The 19850-nt window shown below is 32.3% G+C and overlaps 1 protein-coding gene across 4 annotated transcripts in view; it reads left to right on the forward strand.

Moving 5' to 3' along the window:
• ARL13B (ARF like GTPase 13B) overlaps window positions 1–15831 on the forward strand; it is a 72076-nt gene extending 56245 nt beyond the window's left edge. For 2 of the 4 annotated variants that reach the window (XM_076001047.1, XM_012760970.3), the window contains 4 exons: window positions 4006–4219; window positions 7188–7304; window positions 8291–8359; window positions 13668–15831. In XM_076001047.1, coding sequence (XP_075857162.1) covers window positions 4006–4219; window positions 7188–7304; window positions 8291–8359; window positions 13668–13744 — 477 coding nt within the window. In that variant the 3' untranslated portion in view covers window positions 13745–15831. The remainder of the gene's footprint in view (window positions 1–4005; window positions 4220–7187; window positions 7305–8290; window positions 8360–13667) is intronic. The other 2 variants (XM_076001054.1, XM_012760971.3) reach the window with 1 other exon arrangement.
• The last annotated feature ends 4019 nt before the right edge of the window (window positions 15832–19850 follow it).

A 19850-nucleotide genomic window follows, 5' to 3' on the forward strand; every position in this document is an offset into this window, starting at 1 on the left:
GAGGCTTGAAAAATTAATGGTTTAGTCTGGTGAATTTTAACAGTTACCTGACATCATTTAACAAAACCAACAATTGGCACAACACCTTAAGCTATAGTTTCTGTCTCTGCTAGTTCATATTACATGTTTATTTTGGACAGTCTTTTATAAGCATGGTGCTTGTACTGGTTTAAGTAAAATATTAACATAAAAAAAGAATGTTTGAGATGGCAAAAAATTCTCCTGTATCTGAATACCATTAATTTTAATTTTAAATCATCAGGAATTTCACCAACATTAATTCTTAATTTGTATATTTTAATTATGAAGAACTTAAGTGTGTGTGTGTGTTTGTGTGTGTGCGTCTGTCTTTGTTTTTATTTTCTGCTGGTGTCCAGAGTTTTCACGGGCTTTGCTTCATGGCCCTCAGTACCATGCCTCCTCTGAAGCAGTGCTTCCTAACTTCCTCCATTTACTCAGAGCCTGTTTTGGAAGCTGGTGTATTCTCCATTCCTCTTCCCCTGTTGCTGCCTCCTTCCACACAGGTGCTCATGTGGAAAAGTGGATGATTATTTCTTCCTTGGAGCTGCTGCTGAGAAGGGAGGCAGCTCCACAAGTAAGAAAATGATTGGATAGTTTGGTATTGCTTTATTTTGCAAAATAATTGGTAATATGGGATACTTGTTTTAAGTTGCATAGATATCAGAAGGTTAATTGTATTCAATCTGTCAATGGAAAAAAGCCAAACTCTGTAAAATAATTTTAAAGAAATTTATTCTGAGCCAAATTTGACCATGACCTGGAGCCATTGCCAAGGGGCCTTGGGCAAGTTGACTCACTGTGGCTGGGTTACAGTTTGGTTTTTATACATTTCAGGGAGACAGTGGGGGGGAGTGGAGTTGTCACAGGTAAAGTCATCAATCAATATGTGGGAGGCATACATTGGTTTGGCACAAAAAAGGTGAGACATCTCTAAGCAGGGCTTACAGGTTATAGGTGGGTTTAAAGATTCTTTGGCTTGTAATTGGTTAAAGACATGAAGCTTTGTCTAAAGGCTTGGAATGTTTTAACATAAGGAGCTGTTATCAGAGATAAGTCACCTAGACATAGATTTGTTGTATAAATTGAGGACCTGCAGGTTTGTTTTGCATACCCTTAGACCTGTTAATGGGTTACAAAGGAAGTCTCCAAGAAGGGAGGGAGGCATAAGGCATATTTGACCTCCCTCTTCCTGGCAGACAATTAAATTTTAGGATATTCCTTTGGCCAGGAGGGGGTCCATTCAGTCAGCTGGTGGGATTGAGCCTTAAAATTTTACTTTAGTTCACATTTCATTAACCCTATTAGGATCACTCTAAATACGTGTTTTTCTAAGTATAGTAAAACCATCTTAATGGCATGAGCTATTGTTTTTGTCTCTATCCTATCAAAAATTATGTTTGTCAAGTTTTGTTTTAGGTTCTTTTAAAAATATTGATAGAAAGAAGGAAATCAAGTTTTGCTTTTCACTTAGAAACATTAATTTACTCTTAAGTATATAATAAAGCTCGCTTTGTGAATGACTGTTTATTTTATAGTACCATGGGAATAAATCGCTGAAAAGGCCCTTCTCACAGCATTGTATTTTTCACAATATAAAGAATTGAACAATACTGGTGTACAGTAGTACGCAGAAAGTCTCTGAATTAGTAAGTGACATGAGGGAAGTATAATTATTATGCTTTTAAACTACGATGCTTTTAAGAAGATGATCAGTAAAGAAATGAAAACAAATTGCTGACAGTCTCGTTTTCACTATGCAAATTTTCTTTTTTCCATGAAACTTTTACTTTGGTATGTTTGCATTAAACAGAAGCACATACCATTCCTTTGGCTTTTACCACAGTTAACAAAATTGGTAAAGTACTGTTAGGTATTGGTTCCAGAATAGACAGATCAGTGGAAAAATAGTAATAAACCTAACAACGCATGAGCATTTAGTATAAGATAAAAGAAACATTTCGAACCTTAGAGAAAAGAGTATGAACAATCACTTGGATAAAAGTAAAATCATTGAAAACTGTATAGCCAATTAAGTTCTGGAAATATCCATGACTTAAATGTATTAATAAAGTAAAGCCTTAAAAATACTAGTTGATAATGGAGTTAAATATTTATATATGCTTAGAGGTGGAAAACTTTAAAAGCAGGACAGTCAAGCCACAATCATAAAGTGAATCAAAAATTCACTTTATTTTTTCATAAAGTGAAAAAATCTTGTAGTATTCAATTTTAAAAGAGCTGTTCTACAAAGTTACAAAGCAAAAATGAAAATGAACATAACAAACCCTAATGGAAAATAGGACACATAGGATATGTAGTCCTATGTGACTATGAGACCCGGTCCTAGTGACACATAGAACAAACTAAAGAACCCTTGCAAATTACTACAAAAATAATGAAAATCTAACAGAAAAGTGGGCCTTGGGTTATCACAGGCAGTTCTTTAAAGGAAAAATAAAAATGGCAAGAAGGGTATTTAATAGTTCATCTTTGCTAATAACTATAAAAATTTTAAACTAAAACAACACTAAGGTAAACATGGTTATTTGCTAATTTGTCAGAGATGTAAAAGGTCATTAATGATTTGCAGAGAAAGATGTAGAGAAAAATCACCTTCCCAACCCTTTGCCTGGGGGTATTGTTCCCGCAGGTGTGAACAGCTCCTGGCTGAAGAAACACCCAAGCAGCACACGGAGAGTTGGAGAGTCAGCTTTATTTCGCCAGTGGGCTCAGAGAGGCATATCTGCCACCAAATTCTGAGCGCCCCTTTTTCATTTTCTTTTAGTTTTATACCTTTTGGGGGGTTACAGTTAGCCAATAACAAGTTTTCACAAAAGTCACCTCATTTACATAGTGGTCAGCCAATCAGAAGTATGTCCCAAAAGTTACTTCATTTACATGGTAGTCAGCCAATCAGAAGTATGACCCCAAATCACCTCATCAGCCGTGAGTATTAGTAGCTGCTCAATTTAGGAGCGGGATAAGTGAAACAGGCGGGTTTTTATGGAACACCCTGACAGTATAAATTGATTTAGTTTTTCTGAAGGGAAGTTTGTGAATATGCATGACATTCCAACAATTCTGTTGTTAAGAATGTAATCTTAAAAAAGCTAATAGGATGATTGTATTTCTTGTAATAGTGAAAAACTGAAAGTAAATTTGTTCTCCATTGATAGAGAATTGGTAAAATAAGTTATAAATAAGTTATGCTTTAACCATTCAAAGTGATAATGTAATTGATGAAAATAATAGTAGCTAACACTTACATAGTATTTTGAGGTACTATTCTAAGCACTTTGTATATTCATTGACATGGAAAGAAGTTTATATTATTAAATAAAATCTTCAGTTCTTTTTTGTTTAAACAACAAACAAATATAAGGCCGGGTGCATTGGTGTAGGGTGCAAGACTAGCCTGAGAGTGAGACCCCATCTCTGCTAAAAATAGAAAAATTAGCCAGGCATCCTGGCATGCACCTGTAGTCTGAGCTACTCAGGAGGCTGAGGCAAGAGGATCGTTCAAGCCCAGAAGTTTAGGGTTGTGGTGGCTACAATGATGCCACTGCACTCTACCCAGGATGACAGAGCAAGACTCTGTCTCAAAACAAAAAACCAAAAAAACCAATACGTAAATATGTATATGGAGATAATTAACTTTATATATGTTTGTAGGTGGTGTATGTCTGTATGTGTGTGGGGATAGGTAGAGAAAAGCACCGCTTTGTCATCATACACTGAATAGTGGTCATCACTAGATGGTGGAATTACTCTTAATATTTGTTTTCTTTTGTTTTACTTTATATATTTACTGAATATTTGGCAATTAACATGTTTTAATGATACAATCAACACTTTTTTAAATAGAAATCTCACAGTGTCCTTGAAGTTACAGAATGTTGTTAGATTATTTGATTTCTTCCTTAAAACTATCTTATATATAAACATGATAATAAAGATAATAGGGTTTTTTGTTGTTGTTGTTAGAATGAAAAAAAAATGGAAAAAGAGAAAAAGAAGCAAAAGATGGAGAAAGTCAGTGATGGCTGCCACCTGAAACATAAAATGGAGCATGAGCAAATAGAGCCAGAGAGCAAGATTAGTGACAATGGCCAAAAAAGCAATGAATCTGGACTAGTAGAAAATTATAAGAAGCAGTTGGAGAATGAAGATGAGACAGACCAGCGATCATCAGAATCAGGTGATAAATTTATTTAAAGTAATTTTCATATGTATATATTAATAAGACCTTATTTATACTTTATTTCATTTATCATATTTATTTTCACAAAAATGTACTGTAATATTTTTTGTCTCCAAATACAGTATTTATCATGATTTTCTCAAGGTCCTTAATTACTCATTTGCCAGTTTGCTCCTAACATGTTTTTCCCATTATGACTTAAAATGTGATACTTTGTTACTTATAAAGATTTCAACAGAAGATTCAGTTTTAAATTTTATTTTCACAAATTTGGAATACAGCATAGCCCTCAAGAATTCTTGGAATATATTTAACATCTTTCAGTCTTCTTTTTTATTTGTATGTTTTTTAAGCCTCATAATGCTAAAATCAACATCATTTCTTTTATTGACTGGCTATTTCTATAGGATACAAACATAACCAATAGGACATTTTGTAAAAATCTTGTCAAATAGCCAATTTCCTCTTATTTTAATATCATACAAAATCTTCAACTCATAACTGCTTCCCCCCCACAACTGGTTATGTGATTTAATAGAACATTCATGTCTATTGCTGTCATAGAGAGTCAGCCTATGTTTGCAATCAGACAACCTGTGATAGAATCCTGACTCTTTCATTCATATAGCATTCTTCAGTCTTAGTTTCTTTATCTCTACAATGGGGAAAAACAATCTTTATTTACAGGGCTTTTAGGGTTAGCTATAAAATAACACTCTAGCACTCCTAGCACTATCTGCCAAGTAGGTGATGCCCAATAATTGTTACTTCCTTGCCTTCCTATTTAGTAATATGCCTTTATTATCTATAAGAATTTTTTATAGTATCATAGGGTTTATGAAAATAAGGTTTCAATTCTGAGGTACAGAATTGAAAATATTAGATTTGAAAGTTATACTTTTTGACAGTTGGGAAGTTAGAGCAGCCTTATCCATACCCATAGAATTATGGCAACAGAGTTAAAAGGATTTATTACTGTGGTTTCAGTTTTTAAAAAGGATTCTAGCAGTTGGGTCATCATAGCTCACTGTAAACTCAAACTCCTGGGTGCAAGTGATCCTCCTGCTTCAGCCTCCAAAGTAGCTTAGACTACAGGTGCATGCCACCATGCTTGGCTAATTTTTCTATTTTTAGGAGAGATGGGATCTCACTTGTGCTCAGGCTGGTCTTGAATTCCTGGCCTCAAGTGATTCTCCTGCTTTAGCCTCCCAAAGTGCTAGGATTACAGGCATGAGCCATTGCACCTGGCCCTAAAATATTATATTTTAAAAAGCAAAATGATTTGGCAAATGATTTGAAAATATAGCACAGGGAGATCTAAGGTAGTAATTCATATAACTATAAAAATATATAACATTGTACTGTATACTTTAAAACATGCCTTCAGGTGCATTAAGTTATATTATTCAACATAGCATTATGCTATTTAACAAAGCAATTCTGGGGTGTATTTTTCCTGTTACATAAATGAGGAAACCAGCCACTTGAAGAAGTTGAATAACTTGTTTATGTATGATCATGCATTTCATCAGTGGGTAGACTGAGACCCCAGTCCAGATCATGTTCCACATCCCCATGACCCTAAGCTACTGCCCATCATGAAGTATTATGTAGTTCTGGAACTCTCTTTCTATTCTTCCAGTTGTAAAGCTTACTGCTTTAATTGTAAAATGATTTCTTTGTTTCTATTGGAAGTGAAATGTCTCAAGTGACACTAATTTATTAGAAAAATAATTTGTTTTTAAATATATTTTCATTTTTATTACTTTGTAGGCTTCACAGATATTAGATATTTTTATTGCAGATAATTCTCATTTTAGAAAATATATTACATATATATAAATTTAGCAATTTGTAATTGTCAGTTAAAATATTACAGTAACTTTAATGTTCTAAATTTGGTTATATAATATGCCATCCTGGTTTACTTTGTTCAAATTTACATATTAACATAAATATCCTTAAAATGTTTATATGTGTTTGAGTAGGGATCTATAAATAATTCTATTTTGAAAGAAAACAAATTCAGGCCGGGCGGAGTGGCTCACGCCTGTAATCCTAGCACTCTGGGAGGCCGAGACGGGCGGATCCCTCGAGGTCAGGAGTTCGAAACCAACCTGAGCAAGAGCAAGACCCCGTCTCTACTAAAAATAGAAAGAAATTAATTGACCAACTAAAAATATATATACAAAAAATTAGCCGGGCATGGTGGCGCATGCCTGTAGTCCCAGCTACCCAGGAGTCTGAGGCAGTAGGATTGCTTGAGCCCAGGAGATTGAAGTTGTAGTGAGCTAGGCTGATGATATGGCACTCACTCCTAGCCTGGGCAACAAAGTGAGACTCTGTCTCAAAAAAAAAAAAAAAAAAAAAGAGAAAGAAAACAAATTCAATTATGGTAGGTCTCCTAATGTGATTTTTGATCACATAAACTTGTATTGGGCATACCTTGTTTAGAGATTATTTTAATGAATGTATTTAGATTTAATTAGGGTCTTTTTTTTTAACATTTCAAAGGATTATTTTTGGATTATTTATACCCAGAATTATTCTACATATCCCACTGAGAAAAATCAACAACTCTTTTTTTCTCAGGCCATTCTGAGTTTCATGGAAACTCCTGCAATTAGACAATTATATTTGTTTCATATGACATTTGAGAGAAATATAAGTTGCTTTTGGAAATGTAAACTTTTTTTGTATTCTAAATAATTTCTCTTAGAACTTAATATACAGACTTTTGGCTATTTATATCATATTCATTAATCACTTATTCAAGCCGTCACTTAAAAAAAATTATTCTTAGTAAATTTCAGTTCATATTTGATCATTAGTAACACTTTCCAAAGTTGAATAAAAGATGTTTTTATGTTAATTATATCAATATTCTTGTTTTATTCTTTGTTTTTTTATTATAGAAGTTCACCTTTTTTCAAAGGTATAATATTTCATGTTTTTATTCTTATAGATAACGGTAAAAAGAAAACTAAGAAACTAAGAATGAAAAGGAGTCACCGGGTAGAGCCAGTTAATACAGATGACTCTGCTCCTAAAAGTCCAACACCACCCCCACCTCCTCCTCCTAGTAAGTAAATTGATACTGATACTGAATTTAGAAATGCTGCTTTAAAGAAGGGAGAAAAAAGGAAAAAAATTGTGTAGTTTTTATGTAGTATATTTATTGTGAATTTGTGTAGAAGAGTTCTTCACTCTAATTTGTTCTTGTCAATATAAATATCTTTTCCTTTTTTTAATCAGAAAGAAATGTTTTATAAAAGTTTTATAAAAAAATTATGTTTTATAAAAAAAATTAAAAACTATTAAGAAAACCTTACTCGGTACTTCCTAGAATATGTTCAAATTCTATTTGAAATATCAGTACCCAGATTACTAAAAATAATGTAAGTGTCATAGATGGATGGTTAATGTGAGCTTTTAAAAAATTAGACCTTTTATCCTGAAAGTTAATGTTTAAATCCAAGATGTATTAATATTTCTAATATATTTCCAGCATATATACCTACCTCCTAAGTTGTTAAAAGGATTAAGTGGAGTAAATCATGTAAAATACTGGGACATACCTGCACAATAATTATAACCTTTCAACACTAAGCATATTCACCTACTATAGTTGCTCAATAAATATCTGGTGACCAGGTAAATATGTTTATAATGTCTTCATAGGAGCCCTGCTTACAAGACTTTAGATGGTAACATTTTCCTTTAAGAAATTTTTAAAGTCTCATTTCTAGTATTCCATTTATTAAGAACACATTTAACCTCTGCTAGGGGTGAGAATAGTATCCTAAGCTTATTTATGATGGTAGTAAAGCTTCTTATATTTTTAATTAAATGTGAATGAAAACTTAAAGCAGTTGTTAACAGCCTATAATTACATTTTTAAATAGAACTGATTTAAAACAAGTTTATAACTATGTAGTACTTTGTCATTCAGTATATTTGAATTGACATTGAGTGTTATAAACACTTCCTGTCAAGGGAGGGATCCTCTCAACAGACCTAAAGAGACATTGTTTAACAGTGTTTTTAAATGTTTTTCTTTTTCTTTAGTTGGCTGGGGAACCCCTAAAGTCACTAGACTTCCAAAACTTGAGCCTCTTGGTGAAACACGTCATAATGGTAATGCAAAAGGATCAGTTTTCAAATATCATGTTACATATCATATTACATCCACTTTTCTTTACCTCATAACTTCAACAACCTTATATTTTATTTTTGGAAGCCTTTCAAATCCACAGCCATCCTTTTTTATTATACTTCATTTTTAATTTTTTAAAATTTTTTTATTCTTAAGTGGGCTTTTACCTCTATATTATTTGATTTGATGTTTACCTTAGAATACAGGTAAGAAGAATCATAGCTTGTGTTTATGTATGATACATTTATACAAGTAATTGTGAAAAAGGGAATGTTTTAAGACAATTTAAATATGAGACAATAATACAGTGTCAACTGCAGTGTCCTATATATGCTCAATGTGCTCAATGATAGTGCTACATAATTTTTCTCCCTCTATTCCTAACACACACAGCTGCTGAATATTAAAATGAAATAAAGATCAACACAATTTGTAACATCAGAGCTGAAATCAGTAACCCAAATAAAGTTCAGCTAAACGGAAAGTTACTAAAGGCTTTATTGAGTTAAGAGAACAACTTTGAATAAAATTAACATAAGCTATAGTCTAGCTAGTTTATGGCATTAGAACTTCAGGAGGCAAAAACTAGAGAAAGGACAGTTAGAAATAGTAGACAGCTGCTTCCAAAACAGGCAATAGTTGTGATTACAGACCATCAGTCTAAGTTGTTTCCATAAAATATTTCCAGAATGCAAAAGCATAATAACTATATAGAATTGTACTCAATAAACTTGTCCATTGAGAACATCGAATTCCTTTTTTTTTTGGAGACAGGGTCTTGCTTTATTACTTAGACTAGAGTACAATGGTATAATCATAGCTCACTATAACCATGAACTCCTGGGCTCAAGTAATCCTCCTGCCTTAGCCTCCCAAGTAGCTAGGACTATAGGCAGATATAACCATGCCTAGCTAATTTTTCAATTTTTTGTAGTGGCAGAGTCTTACTATGTTGCAAAGGCTAGTTGAACTCCTGGCCACAAATAATCCTTTCACCTCTGCCACCTCACCTGTCCTTCAATTCCCTTTTTGATGACTGTGTTTACATAATCTAGAACTTGGTTTTATAAGGAAATCACTACGAAAAAAGAAGTTTAATCTTTGGAAAAGCATTACCATCTAATTTGAAATTATGTCAAACTGTATAAAATATTTTCATTCAAAAAGTACATGAATATAAATATGCTATTTGCTTTTGTTTTCAGAATTCTGTAGATCAGTAATAAAATATTTCTTTATAATCATTAGTGAAAATTATCTGCTTTTTTTCCCCACATTTCTAAAGGCAGAAAAGTTTGTCCTTACATTATATCAGAATTACTAAAGTGTTTGTTCCGGTGGAATCACATATCTCTGGTTTACTGACTTTACATCATGATGTTTATATTAACTATAGTAGATTAACTCATGATAACTCTTAGTGAATTTGTGTACAATACATTGTCAATTTAAATATTCACTGAGTTAGAAAAAACTAGGTAATGTTAAGTGTGTTTATATATATATACACATGTACATATATAGAAAAAATCTTTTTTTTTTTTTTTTGAGACAGAGTCTCGCTTTGTTGCCCAGGCTAGAGTGAGTGCCATGGCGTCAGCCTAGCTCACAGCAACCTCAAACTCCTGGGCTCAAGTGATCCTGCTGCCTCAGCCTCCCAGGTAGCTGGGACTACAGGCATGTGCCACCATGCCCAGCTAATTTTTTCTATATGTATTAGTTGGCTAATTAATTTCTTTCTATTTATAGTAGAGACGGGTCTCGCTCTAGCTCAGGCTGGTTTCGAACTCCTGACCTCGAGCAGAGCAATCCGCCTGCCTCGGCCTCCCAGAGTACTAGGATTACAGGCGTGAGCCACCGCGCCCAGCCATAGAAAAAATATTTTTAATATGACAGACTTTTTTTCTCTTACTGACCTTGTCATTTAATAAGCAACTATTTTGTAATTAGCAGTATCTAAAACATTGGTAATGATGAGTAAGATGCACATTCTTCCTTTACGGAGGTCCTAATCTAATGGAGAAGATAATACTTCAGCTTACTATAGTATATATGCCAATAAGTTCTATGGAGTACTGTGCATAAGCTGCAGTAAGTTCTATGCCAATAAATTCTATGGTTTACAACTGGAGTGCTGTGCATAAGCTGCATGGGCAGTTAGGGAAGTTGGCATTAGAACTGGGTCTTTGAAGAATGAGAAGAGTCAGCAGAAGCAGTGGATTGTTTAGAGATAGAGAGGTAGGAAAGAACAATGTTTATTTGAAGAATAGCATGAAGTTACCTGTGCCTGGAGCTTAGGTTCATGTGCATACAGTGGATAAGAAAGAGAAATTTTTAAATTATAGAGAGTATTGAAAGTAGATTTAAGGCGTAGTGTCAGATTGTGAAGGCTTTATATGTATGATAAGATATCTAGACTTGCTATAATTTTTTAAGAGATAGTATTCATTTTTAAAAGCGAAAATGATCTTGTTAGATTTGCTGCTTAGAAAAATAATTTTTGTCACAATGTACAGTATAGATTTGATGATGGCTACACATGCAGTAAGAATCCCAGTTAGGAGGTTGTTTCGGTACTAAGAGTAAGAAGTAAAAAGAAAATAACTGATGGTAGCATTCAGGGGGAACATCACAGTTAAGGGTAAATGGAAAAAAGAGTTGAAAATGGGTTGAGAAGGTATTTTTAAAAAAATTTCTCCTTTTCTGTGTTTGTTTTTAAATTAGAACTCCTGGGAAAGAATTACAGTAAATTAGTTCAGTTTAAGACCATTATATTCTAATATTTTAGTTAATTTTAAGTATGTATCAAACTAACTTCCCAGAGCAGAAAAAACACTATAACTTCACAAGTTTTAAAATGTTTCTATTATTTTGTCCAATAAATTCGAAGTGAAAGTATACCTAACCTGGGTTAAAATGTACAGTCAACTCTGTTTTCATTAATTGGAGAAGAAAGCATATATGATACATGTAAAATTTTAGTACAAAAAGCTTATATTAAATAGTTTTTAGGGGTCATCATGAGATTTTCATCTGAGATACTGTTAGGTACCAATTACATAATTGCATCCTCTTCTTTTCCTTACTTTGTACATATTTCTTTGCATTTATATTTAGAAGCATATTGATATAAGGTTGATGGCAAGTAGACAACACATATATGATGAACTAGAGTAAATAATTAAAAACTGACTACATTTGATTTAGCTTAAAATTTTCTGAGTTGAAAAATAATTTGTTATAGTCAGATTGTGAATTTATAAGGCAGAGACTTACTTGTACTTTGATTATAGGCATGTACCTTGGTAGCAATTTGCTTCTACATTTCTAATTGCTTTATTGTTTACAAAGCTTGCTCAGTGTAACAGGTAAGACAGATGTGTTTGGAGAAGAGATTTAAAAAGAGAATGTATATTCGCTTGTAAATACTCTCAATCTGTACTTTATGAATATGTTATGTATTATGTATTATACATTATGAGAAATGAATCAAAGATTCTGTTGGTAAAAAATACCAAATCCACAAACTAAAGAATATTAAAATTATGAAGGAAGATAAAATTTTGTGTGAAGTTTTACTGCTCTTCCATTTTCATGTTAAAAAATTTGAAACCCTTTATAAAAATATGTGTTGGCAATTAAGTTGGTCATTTTAGCTGGAAAATCAACTTATATCCTCTAGAATTAAGGTAATAATAAGAAACCTACTTTGTATAGAATGATTTGATTTTCTGCCTAAGAAATAGAACAAAATCAACAACAGGAGTAAGCTAATTTTCTGGCAGGGAAGAAGAGATGTCTTGAATGTATATTTATTTATCTTCTAAAAAAGATATTTTTAAATTGTAAAAGTAAAACCTATTAGTAAATATTCACATTAGTTTAACTGTGAGTTCTGTTCCGTATTAAAATTCTATTAATTTTGAATTTAAGAAATTAGGATATAATTTATCAAAATAATTGAATATCTCTTATTTTAATTATAACTACATATATCATGTGCCTCGCATATTGCTAATCACTTTAGGTATTTATGTCATTTTAATTCTCCCAAATATCCTTATAGGATGGGCAACAATATACTCATTTTGTGCATGAGGAACCTATACCCCAAGGCCATATAGCTATTAAGTGGCAGAATCAGAATTTGAATTTAGGTCTGTCCAGCTTTGAAACTTATACCTTTAATTCATCCTGATATAGCATTATATTCTATTAAGATTTGTTAGGATATCCTTGCAGCTTAGTAGTTGCTTTGAATCTATAGTTGTTTTAAAAATCATTTTCCCCTAACATATTTTTAATATATTTATTTTAAGTGATCCTGAACACCTATGCTTCTAGAATAATTTTAAGGTGACAGACCAGAAAGTAAGTACTGACTGAAGGTTTACATATGCCATTAAATTTATAAGCTAGCCGGCTGTGGTGGCTCATGCCTATAATTCTAGCACTTTGGGAAACCAAGGTGGGAAAATTGCTTGAGGCCAGGAGTTGGAGACCAGCCTGAGCAAGAATGAGACCACAGCTCTACAAAAAATAGAAAAATTAGCTGGGTGTTGTGGCACTCGCTTATAGTCCCAGCTACTCATAGTCCCAGCTACTCGAGAGGCTGAGGTAAAAGGATTGCTTGAGTTCAGGAGTTTGAGGCTGCAATGAGCTATGATAACACTATTGTACCCTAGCCCAGGCATCAGAGCAAGACCCTTCTTCAAAAAAAATAATAATTTATAAGCCAATTTATGATAATTAAGGAATAAAAATTTATTATGAAGAACAAAATAATACTTTTTAAAAAATAAAATATTCTACAAATCACTGAACTATGTTGAAGCATTATTGTAAAAGATTGTAACTTTCAAGAACACAGGAATAATTAATGAATGCTTCTCCTGAATACCTAAAAGTAGCAGCCACTGGATAAAAACATAGAATGGACTTATCAAGACATCAGCAGTAGGTTCCATATTTTGTATTTGTTCTGTTCTAGTATGAATGTGTAATTGGAAACAAAAATAATAATAAATATATCCAATAGGTGCAGCTTTTTATTAAGTCAAGTAGAGATTAATTTCTAATCTACAGTTAGGAATTTATCGGGGTGATTGTGTTTTCAATTTGTTAAAGTTTTCTTGGATTCTGATTGTTTTTCTGTCTTCCCCACCCATGGCCTCACTTGCTAAGTTAGAATGTCTTACTTTTTTTAAAGGTGTTGGTTGGGAAATAATGAACTGTGTTAAAAATCTTGATTTACCATAACTGTTGTATGCTTTTGGTTTCTTTATGTAGATTTCTATGGGAAGCCGCTGCCTCCCCTGGCTGTGCGACAGAGACCCAACGGTGATGTTCATGACGTGATCTCATAGCCAAGTCTTGTGGATGAGCTCTCTTAATATCAGCAAGGTGAAGTGGGACGTTCTTTTTTCTCAAAAGAAGAAAAACCCTGAACATTGTTGACTGGGGCAAGATAACCGTAGTGATTTCAGTAAGAAGATGAATAGTTAAGGATCTCACTTGATAATTACCGATGTTCTTCACAGTTAAAAAGAAAGAAAGAAAAATGGCCAGTTGATGGGATGAACATTTGGACCAAGTTAGAAAGATTTAGTGTTGTCTCTTTGGTGTGCACATCCCCACTCATGAGCATATTCCTGAAGGAAAACTTTTTCAGAGAAAGAGCCAATGGACTCTGTATACTTTCTTTACTATTTGTTTTAATAGTCTGTATTTCTATATATTAAACATTTTTTGTAAAATACATGCACATGGAAGGGGAACTTCTGGGATTTATAACCTAAATTTTTAACTATTTTTATATTTTTCTAAAACTTTTAAGAATTGTAATTACTATGATATTGATTGTGCACTTTTCTATAGATGCTCTGCTTAAATTGTGTCTGGAAAGTAGAGTTGATTTACTTGATAGACATGAACTATAAAAACAGGATATATTTATATGACTTCAGGTATGTTTTTTAATAACATTGTTCTTCAAGTGTATGTCCTAATTTGTCCTAATTTAAAAATAATACCTTTTAAAACAGTAGATTCTCAGATCTTTAGTCTAACATATGTGCTTTGAAAGTAATACCCAAGGAGAAAGTTCATTTTGTTGTTGTTTGTTTTCTTCGGTGATGATCTTAATAAATGAAAGACTTGAAATACCATTTTTACCTAAATGCTTTTTAAATTAATCAAAATATATTCTGTGAGATATTATTAAAAGTTTCAATAAACCCATATTTTAAAGATTACTTTCAGAGATCAAGGTGCTCCCTTGTTCTGACAGAAGCAGTAGTGACTTTTTTAGGTTATTGTAATGCGAAAGCATTACATAATGCCTTGAAATTAAAGGCACAAAGACCACAAAAGTTAATGCAGGTCCAAAGACTTGTGTTTTACAACGAGGGAAATAGCTTGATACTAAAGCAATACGAGTAAAAATATTGGTTCAGAATTACTTTTGTAAATAAATAATTCCAAAATAGTTTCTCAATTTAGAAAGATAACACTTCTCTTGCACTTAAGCATGGCATTCATAAGATTCTCTATTCATCTGGCATTTAGACAAACTTTTGGATTTATATTTGGAATAATAGATTCATAATGTTGCATTTAATTGAAAACATATCTTTATATCAAGGTGAGAACCCTATAAATGGAATGATTTCTATATCACCTTGTTAAGATTGGTGCTTCTGGTAACTTGTACTGACAATAGACATATACTGGTATTTGATAATAACATTAAGAAGTACATTTAATGCAATTTATTATGATTATTATTTACTTTTAAAATTTTATTTCAGAGCATTAATTCATATTTTTAACTCACTGAACTTTTATTAATCAGGTCACTTATTCCTGTAGTCAGCACCGTATAGTTTGTTGGAGTTTGTACATGGGACCTACCTACCACATTGAGGGAGTAAAAAGCATTCTACTTCAGATATAAAATTCACAACAACATAAATTTGATAGGTGGCTGAAATGTGATGAAAAGCAACACAAGAAGACAGTATGTGAATTTTTTATTGGATTTTGGAGGGAAAATTGAACAACTTTTTGGTTCCTTTTGTAATATTTACATTTATTCAATTTTTAAACAAAACTCATATTTTTGACATCTTTTTAATATTTATCTAGTTTGAGAATATACATGTTTTTAAGATTTGTATTTCGTATCAGTGTTTACTGTAGTGTATTTACTGACTCCATTTAATAAAAACAAATAAAAATGATTTTGAAATTAAATATATTATAAAATGGAATTAGCGTTTTGTATAGCTCTCTCAAAAATTTTAATTTGTATTCTTAAAGCATTCTAAAATACTTTAAAACATGTTCTGTAAATTTAGGTAGATTTTAACAAATATGTATTTTGCTATATGCTATATTTTTCATCATCATGAATTATGACATTTTCACACAATAAAAATAATTTATGCTACTACCTCATTTCTCTTTTCATTTGGTGCATTGAAATGATTTTGTTTGGGTCATAAAATAGGTAAGTATGTTTTTTATTTTACATGAAAAACTTTTTTCTCAATTTTTATGAATGTTATGATTTTAAACACAACTAAAGATAACATTTTATAACATATGATTCTAGATGATTTGATATCTGTATTTTATTAAAGCTACTGGTCAACATCTATTTTTATTGATTTAAAAGATAATCCTTTGACACATATGCCTTTATGTGTAAAATGCATATGTATATACCGTATATGCAATATTGTATGTAATTGATATCAAGTATAAAACTATGCATAAAAACAAGAAATCAAGTATAAAACTATGCATAAAAACTAGAAAGAAATGTTGCCAAATGCTAATAGTGAATTTTTTAGAGTTATTGGTTGTATATTTTCTTCAACTTTTCAAACTATTTTTGTATAATTTTGGTTAACTTTTATAGTGGGGGAAGGAAATTTATAATTTTGTATAAATTAAGTACCATATTTTCTGCAAGTTTAAAATTAAGTGAAACCTATGAATAGCCGAGAGAGCAGTTCACCTACAGAATACACCATTGTATTTGCTGCTGATCTCTTAGTGAGTGTTCTTTTACTATGACAATATTTTGATTTGATGTTTGGTTCAGTATGCCATTCTATTCATGTTACTCAGTTTCTCCCATTCCAACAAAAGAAATCAAATGCTTCCAGATGACAAAAGCTGTTCAAAAGTGAAACTGTTTATACAGATAAAGCTATAGCTTATAAACTTTATTATTCTTGGCTTTAATTTCTAAATTTTTCTTTTGGTGGAATATGCTTTGCAACTGAGATTCTGGTAATAATGATTATTTAATTTATCAAGAAATATATTCCAGCTGATCCAAAGAACAAACTCAGATATTTCAAAATTTCCAATAAAATATGGTATAGGTTATCAAAATATAATAGCAGTATTCTTTCAGCTTTGTGGAAACAGAAAGCTGAAAGCCTTTTTTTTAAGAAAAGGTAAGAACTCAGAAATGAATTTCCTTTAATGAAGAGAATTAGCTTATAATTTAAGGGAAAATAGGAAAAAAGTCATTTGTTTTGGGCCTGTATTGTAAATTCCTCCCGGTGCCAATGAGGACACAGAATTTATGACTTAGGCAAGTCAATCAGTGGTTTCCAAATTTTTATAATAATACCGGCTGTCAGTAAGCTTTTTTTATTATTAGTTTTTTTATTATTATTTTTTATATTGACCCCAAGTAAAGACCTTGTAAGTAAACATTTTTTAATATACATTTATATTCATTTTATTAGTTTGCTAGGGCTGCCATAACAAAATACCACTAACTGGGTGGCTTAAACAACAGAAATATATTTTCTCACAGTTCTGGATGCTGGAAGTCTTAAGACCAAGGTGTTGATGGGTTTGGTTTCTCCTGAGGCCTCTCTCCTTGCCTTATAAAATAGCCACTATTGTGCTGTGTCCTCACATCCGTGGCCTTTTCTCTCTACATGTACATGTGTATCCTTGATGTCTCTGTCTGTTCAATTTTCCTCTCTTTATGACTTTGTATAATTTAACTCTTTAAAGGCCCTATCTCCAAATATAGACATTCTGAGTTACTGAGGGTTAAGGCTTTAACATAAATTTTGGAGGGACAAATTTCAGCCCATAACAGTTACATAGTTGTTCTATTGTACTATGTGTATTTTTAAATCTACCCCCCTAAAAATTAATTTTAAAAGATTAGACAGAACTTAATAAAAATTGAAGTACATATATGTACTTTCCAGTTGGCAGCAGATTGTCTGCTGGAGTTTATACATACCACTTTGGAGCCTTAAATTTTAATAAAATATTAGCCTCACCTGAAGCTTAAGCCCAAGATCGCCTATAACTATGCTGTGTTTTCTGGATCACTGGTTCCTCCATTGTATTTTCCTGCCATATACTTTAAAGAGCTAAGGGCTCTCTTAATTTCTGATTGTTTTACTAAAAAGCCAGCCCTTACCTTTTTACAGCATAAACCTCTATATGATCATGAAGGATTTTGAGACATTTTTAAATACAAATATGAAAATTCATAAAACATAGCTAGTTTAGGAGATGGTCTGTAAAGTGTGCTTATTCTGAAACACTTCTTAGATCAACCAACTTTAAAATAAAATTGCTTCAGTATGTAAAAATTCATTTCCCGCCTAGAGGTTAAGTCTTTATTAAGTTGCTTGGTTTTTTAACACTACCATTAAAAAAAAAATGTCATTTCTGGTATTCAGCTCAATTTCTTCTTTCATGTCTGCAATGGTTTCAAACAAGTCTGCTTCTATTAATAACAGTTTCTATTCGTAAAACTCAATGTAGAGTTTTGTTTATCCTTCAGTAACTATTTGGTTTGGGAGTAAGGGAGTAAATCCATTAACATTCTCATGATACAGAAATAATTCTAGATTAATTAAGGGGTTAAGTATAAAAGATCAAACTATTTTTCTTTTTTTCTGTTTTTTGAGACAGAGTCTCACTTTGTTTCCCAGACGTCAGCCTAGCTCATAGCAACCTCAAGCTGCTGGGCTCAAGCGATCCTCCTGCCTCAGCCTCCCAAGTAGCTGGGACTACAGACATGTGCCACCATGCCTGGCTCATTTTTTCTGTATATTTTTCGTTGTCCTGCTAATTTCTTTCTATTTTTTTAGTAGAGACGGGGGTCTGGCTTTTGCTGAGGCTGGTTTCCAACTCCTGACCTGGAGCTATCTTCCCGCCTCCGCCTCCCAGAGTGCTAGGATTACAGGCTTGAGCCACCCCGCGGCCAATCAAATTATTTTTAAAAAGGGGTAAAGAAACAAGTGGCTTTCCTTTGTGGGATGAAATTTATAAGCCTAAAAACAATGCAATGGATAACAAACTCAATTGATAATGCATACAAGTTTAAAATATTTTCACATTTAAAGTCATGGTTGTAAGAAAATGGTTATAAGAAAAATTGGGAAAGTATTTAAAAATGTGAGATAGTTAACATTTCTAATATAAATATAAACAAAATAGCACTAAGACACCTATAGATCAGTTGTTATAAGCAGGTAATCTAAGAAATAACTACGAAGATTTGAAAACTTACCCAAACTAAGGGTGTAATTAGAAACTATAAGGAGATTATCAAAAGTGGAGACAAAAATTCATGAGTAAAGATGTTTATTTAAAATCACAATAGAAATATGCTGAGTCACAAAACAATATTATAGAATATGACCTCTTTCCAAGTAAACAGTCTTTCCCTCATAGAAATATAGATTCTTGCTACCTTCTTAAAATTCTTTTACATGTTTACATTGCAGATATAATACTACTGTGTTCATTAATTGCAACATTCTGTAATGAGCACAGAAAAATAAGTTTATAAAATTTCTAAGGATAGAGGCTGAGACTAATTTTTCTACAAACATCCAACAGATGACATGCATTTCATCATTTCACTCCTTAATACCATATTTTCCTTTGTCACCAAATATAAATTCTAATAACATGTACTTTTAGATTACTGGGAAACTTGTTTAAAAATATATTAAGTTTCAAATTACATTAGTGGTAAAGACATATTTTTACATGGTTATAAGTCTTGTACTTAATGCGTATAACTAAACTATGAGCATCAAGGGCCAACTCAAAACGGTGCCTATTGAATATCGGAGACCATATTAAGCACTGAATTTTTTTGCGTGCGTGATAAACCGCTGATCGCTGCTACAAGGGGTAGTTACTAAAGAATAACACTAAGGGAGCAAGTAAACTATTCTTATCAGAATGGTGTAATAAACACTTTCGTAAGAACCATTAACATTGCTCATTGTAAAAGGTGAATGGGGAGGCTAGTGTGAACAGTCATTTTAGTCTTCGGGCATTTGTTATCAGAACGTGATGATAATAATGGCCACGATCCTGGTAGTGAAGATAGCGGCAGCGCACATTGGACGCTTACTGTTCCCTAGTGTCTGTGCTAACGGCTTTACATGTGTATTTCAATTT

Source organism: Microcebus murinus, chromosome 1, assembly GCF_040939455.1.
Source record: "Microcebus murinus isolate Inina chromosome 1, M.murinus_Inina_mat1.0, whole genome shotgun sequence".
Classification (NCBI taxonomy): domain Eukaryota; kingdom Metazoa; phylum Chordata; class Mammalia; order Primates; family Cheirogaleidae; genus Microcebus; species Microcebus murinus.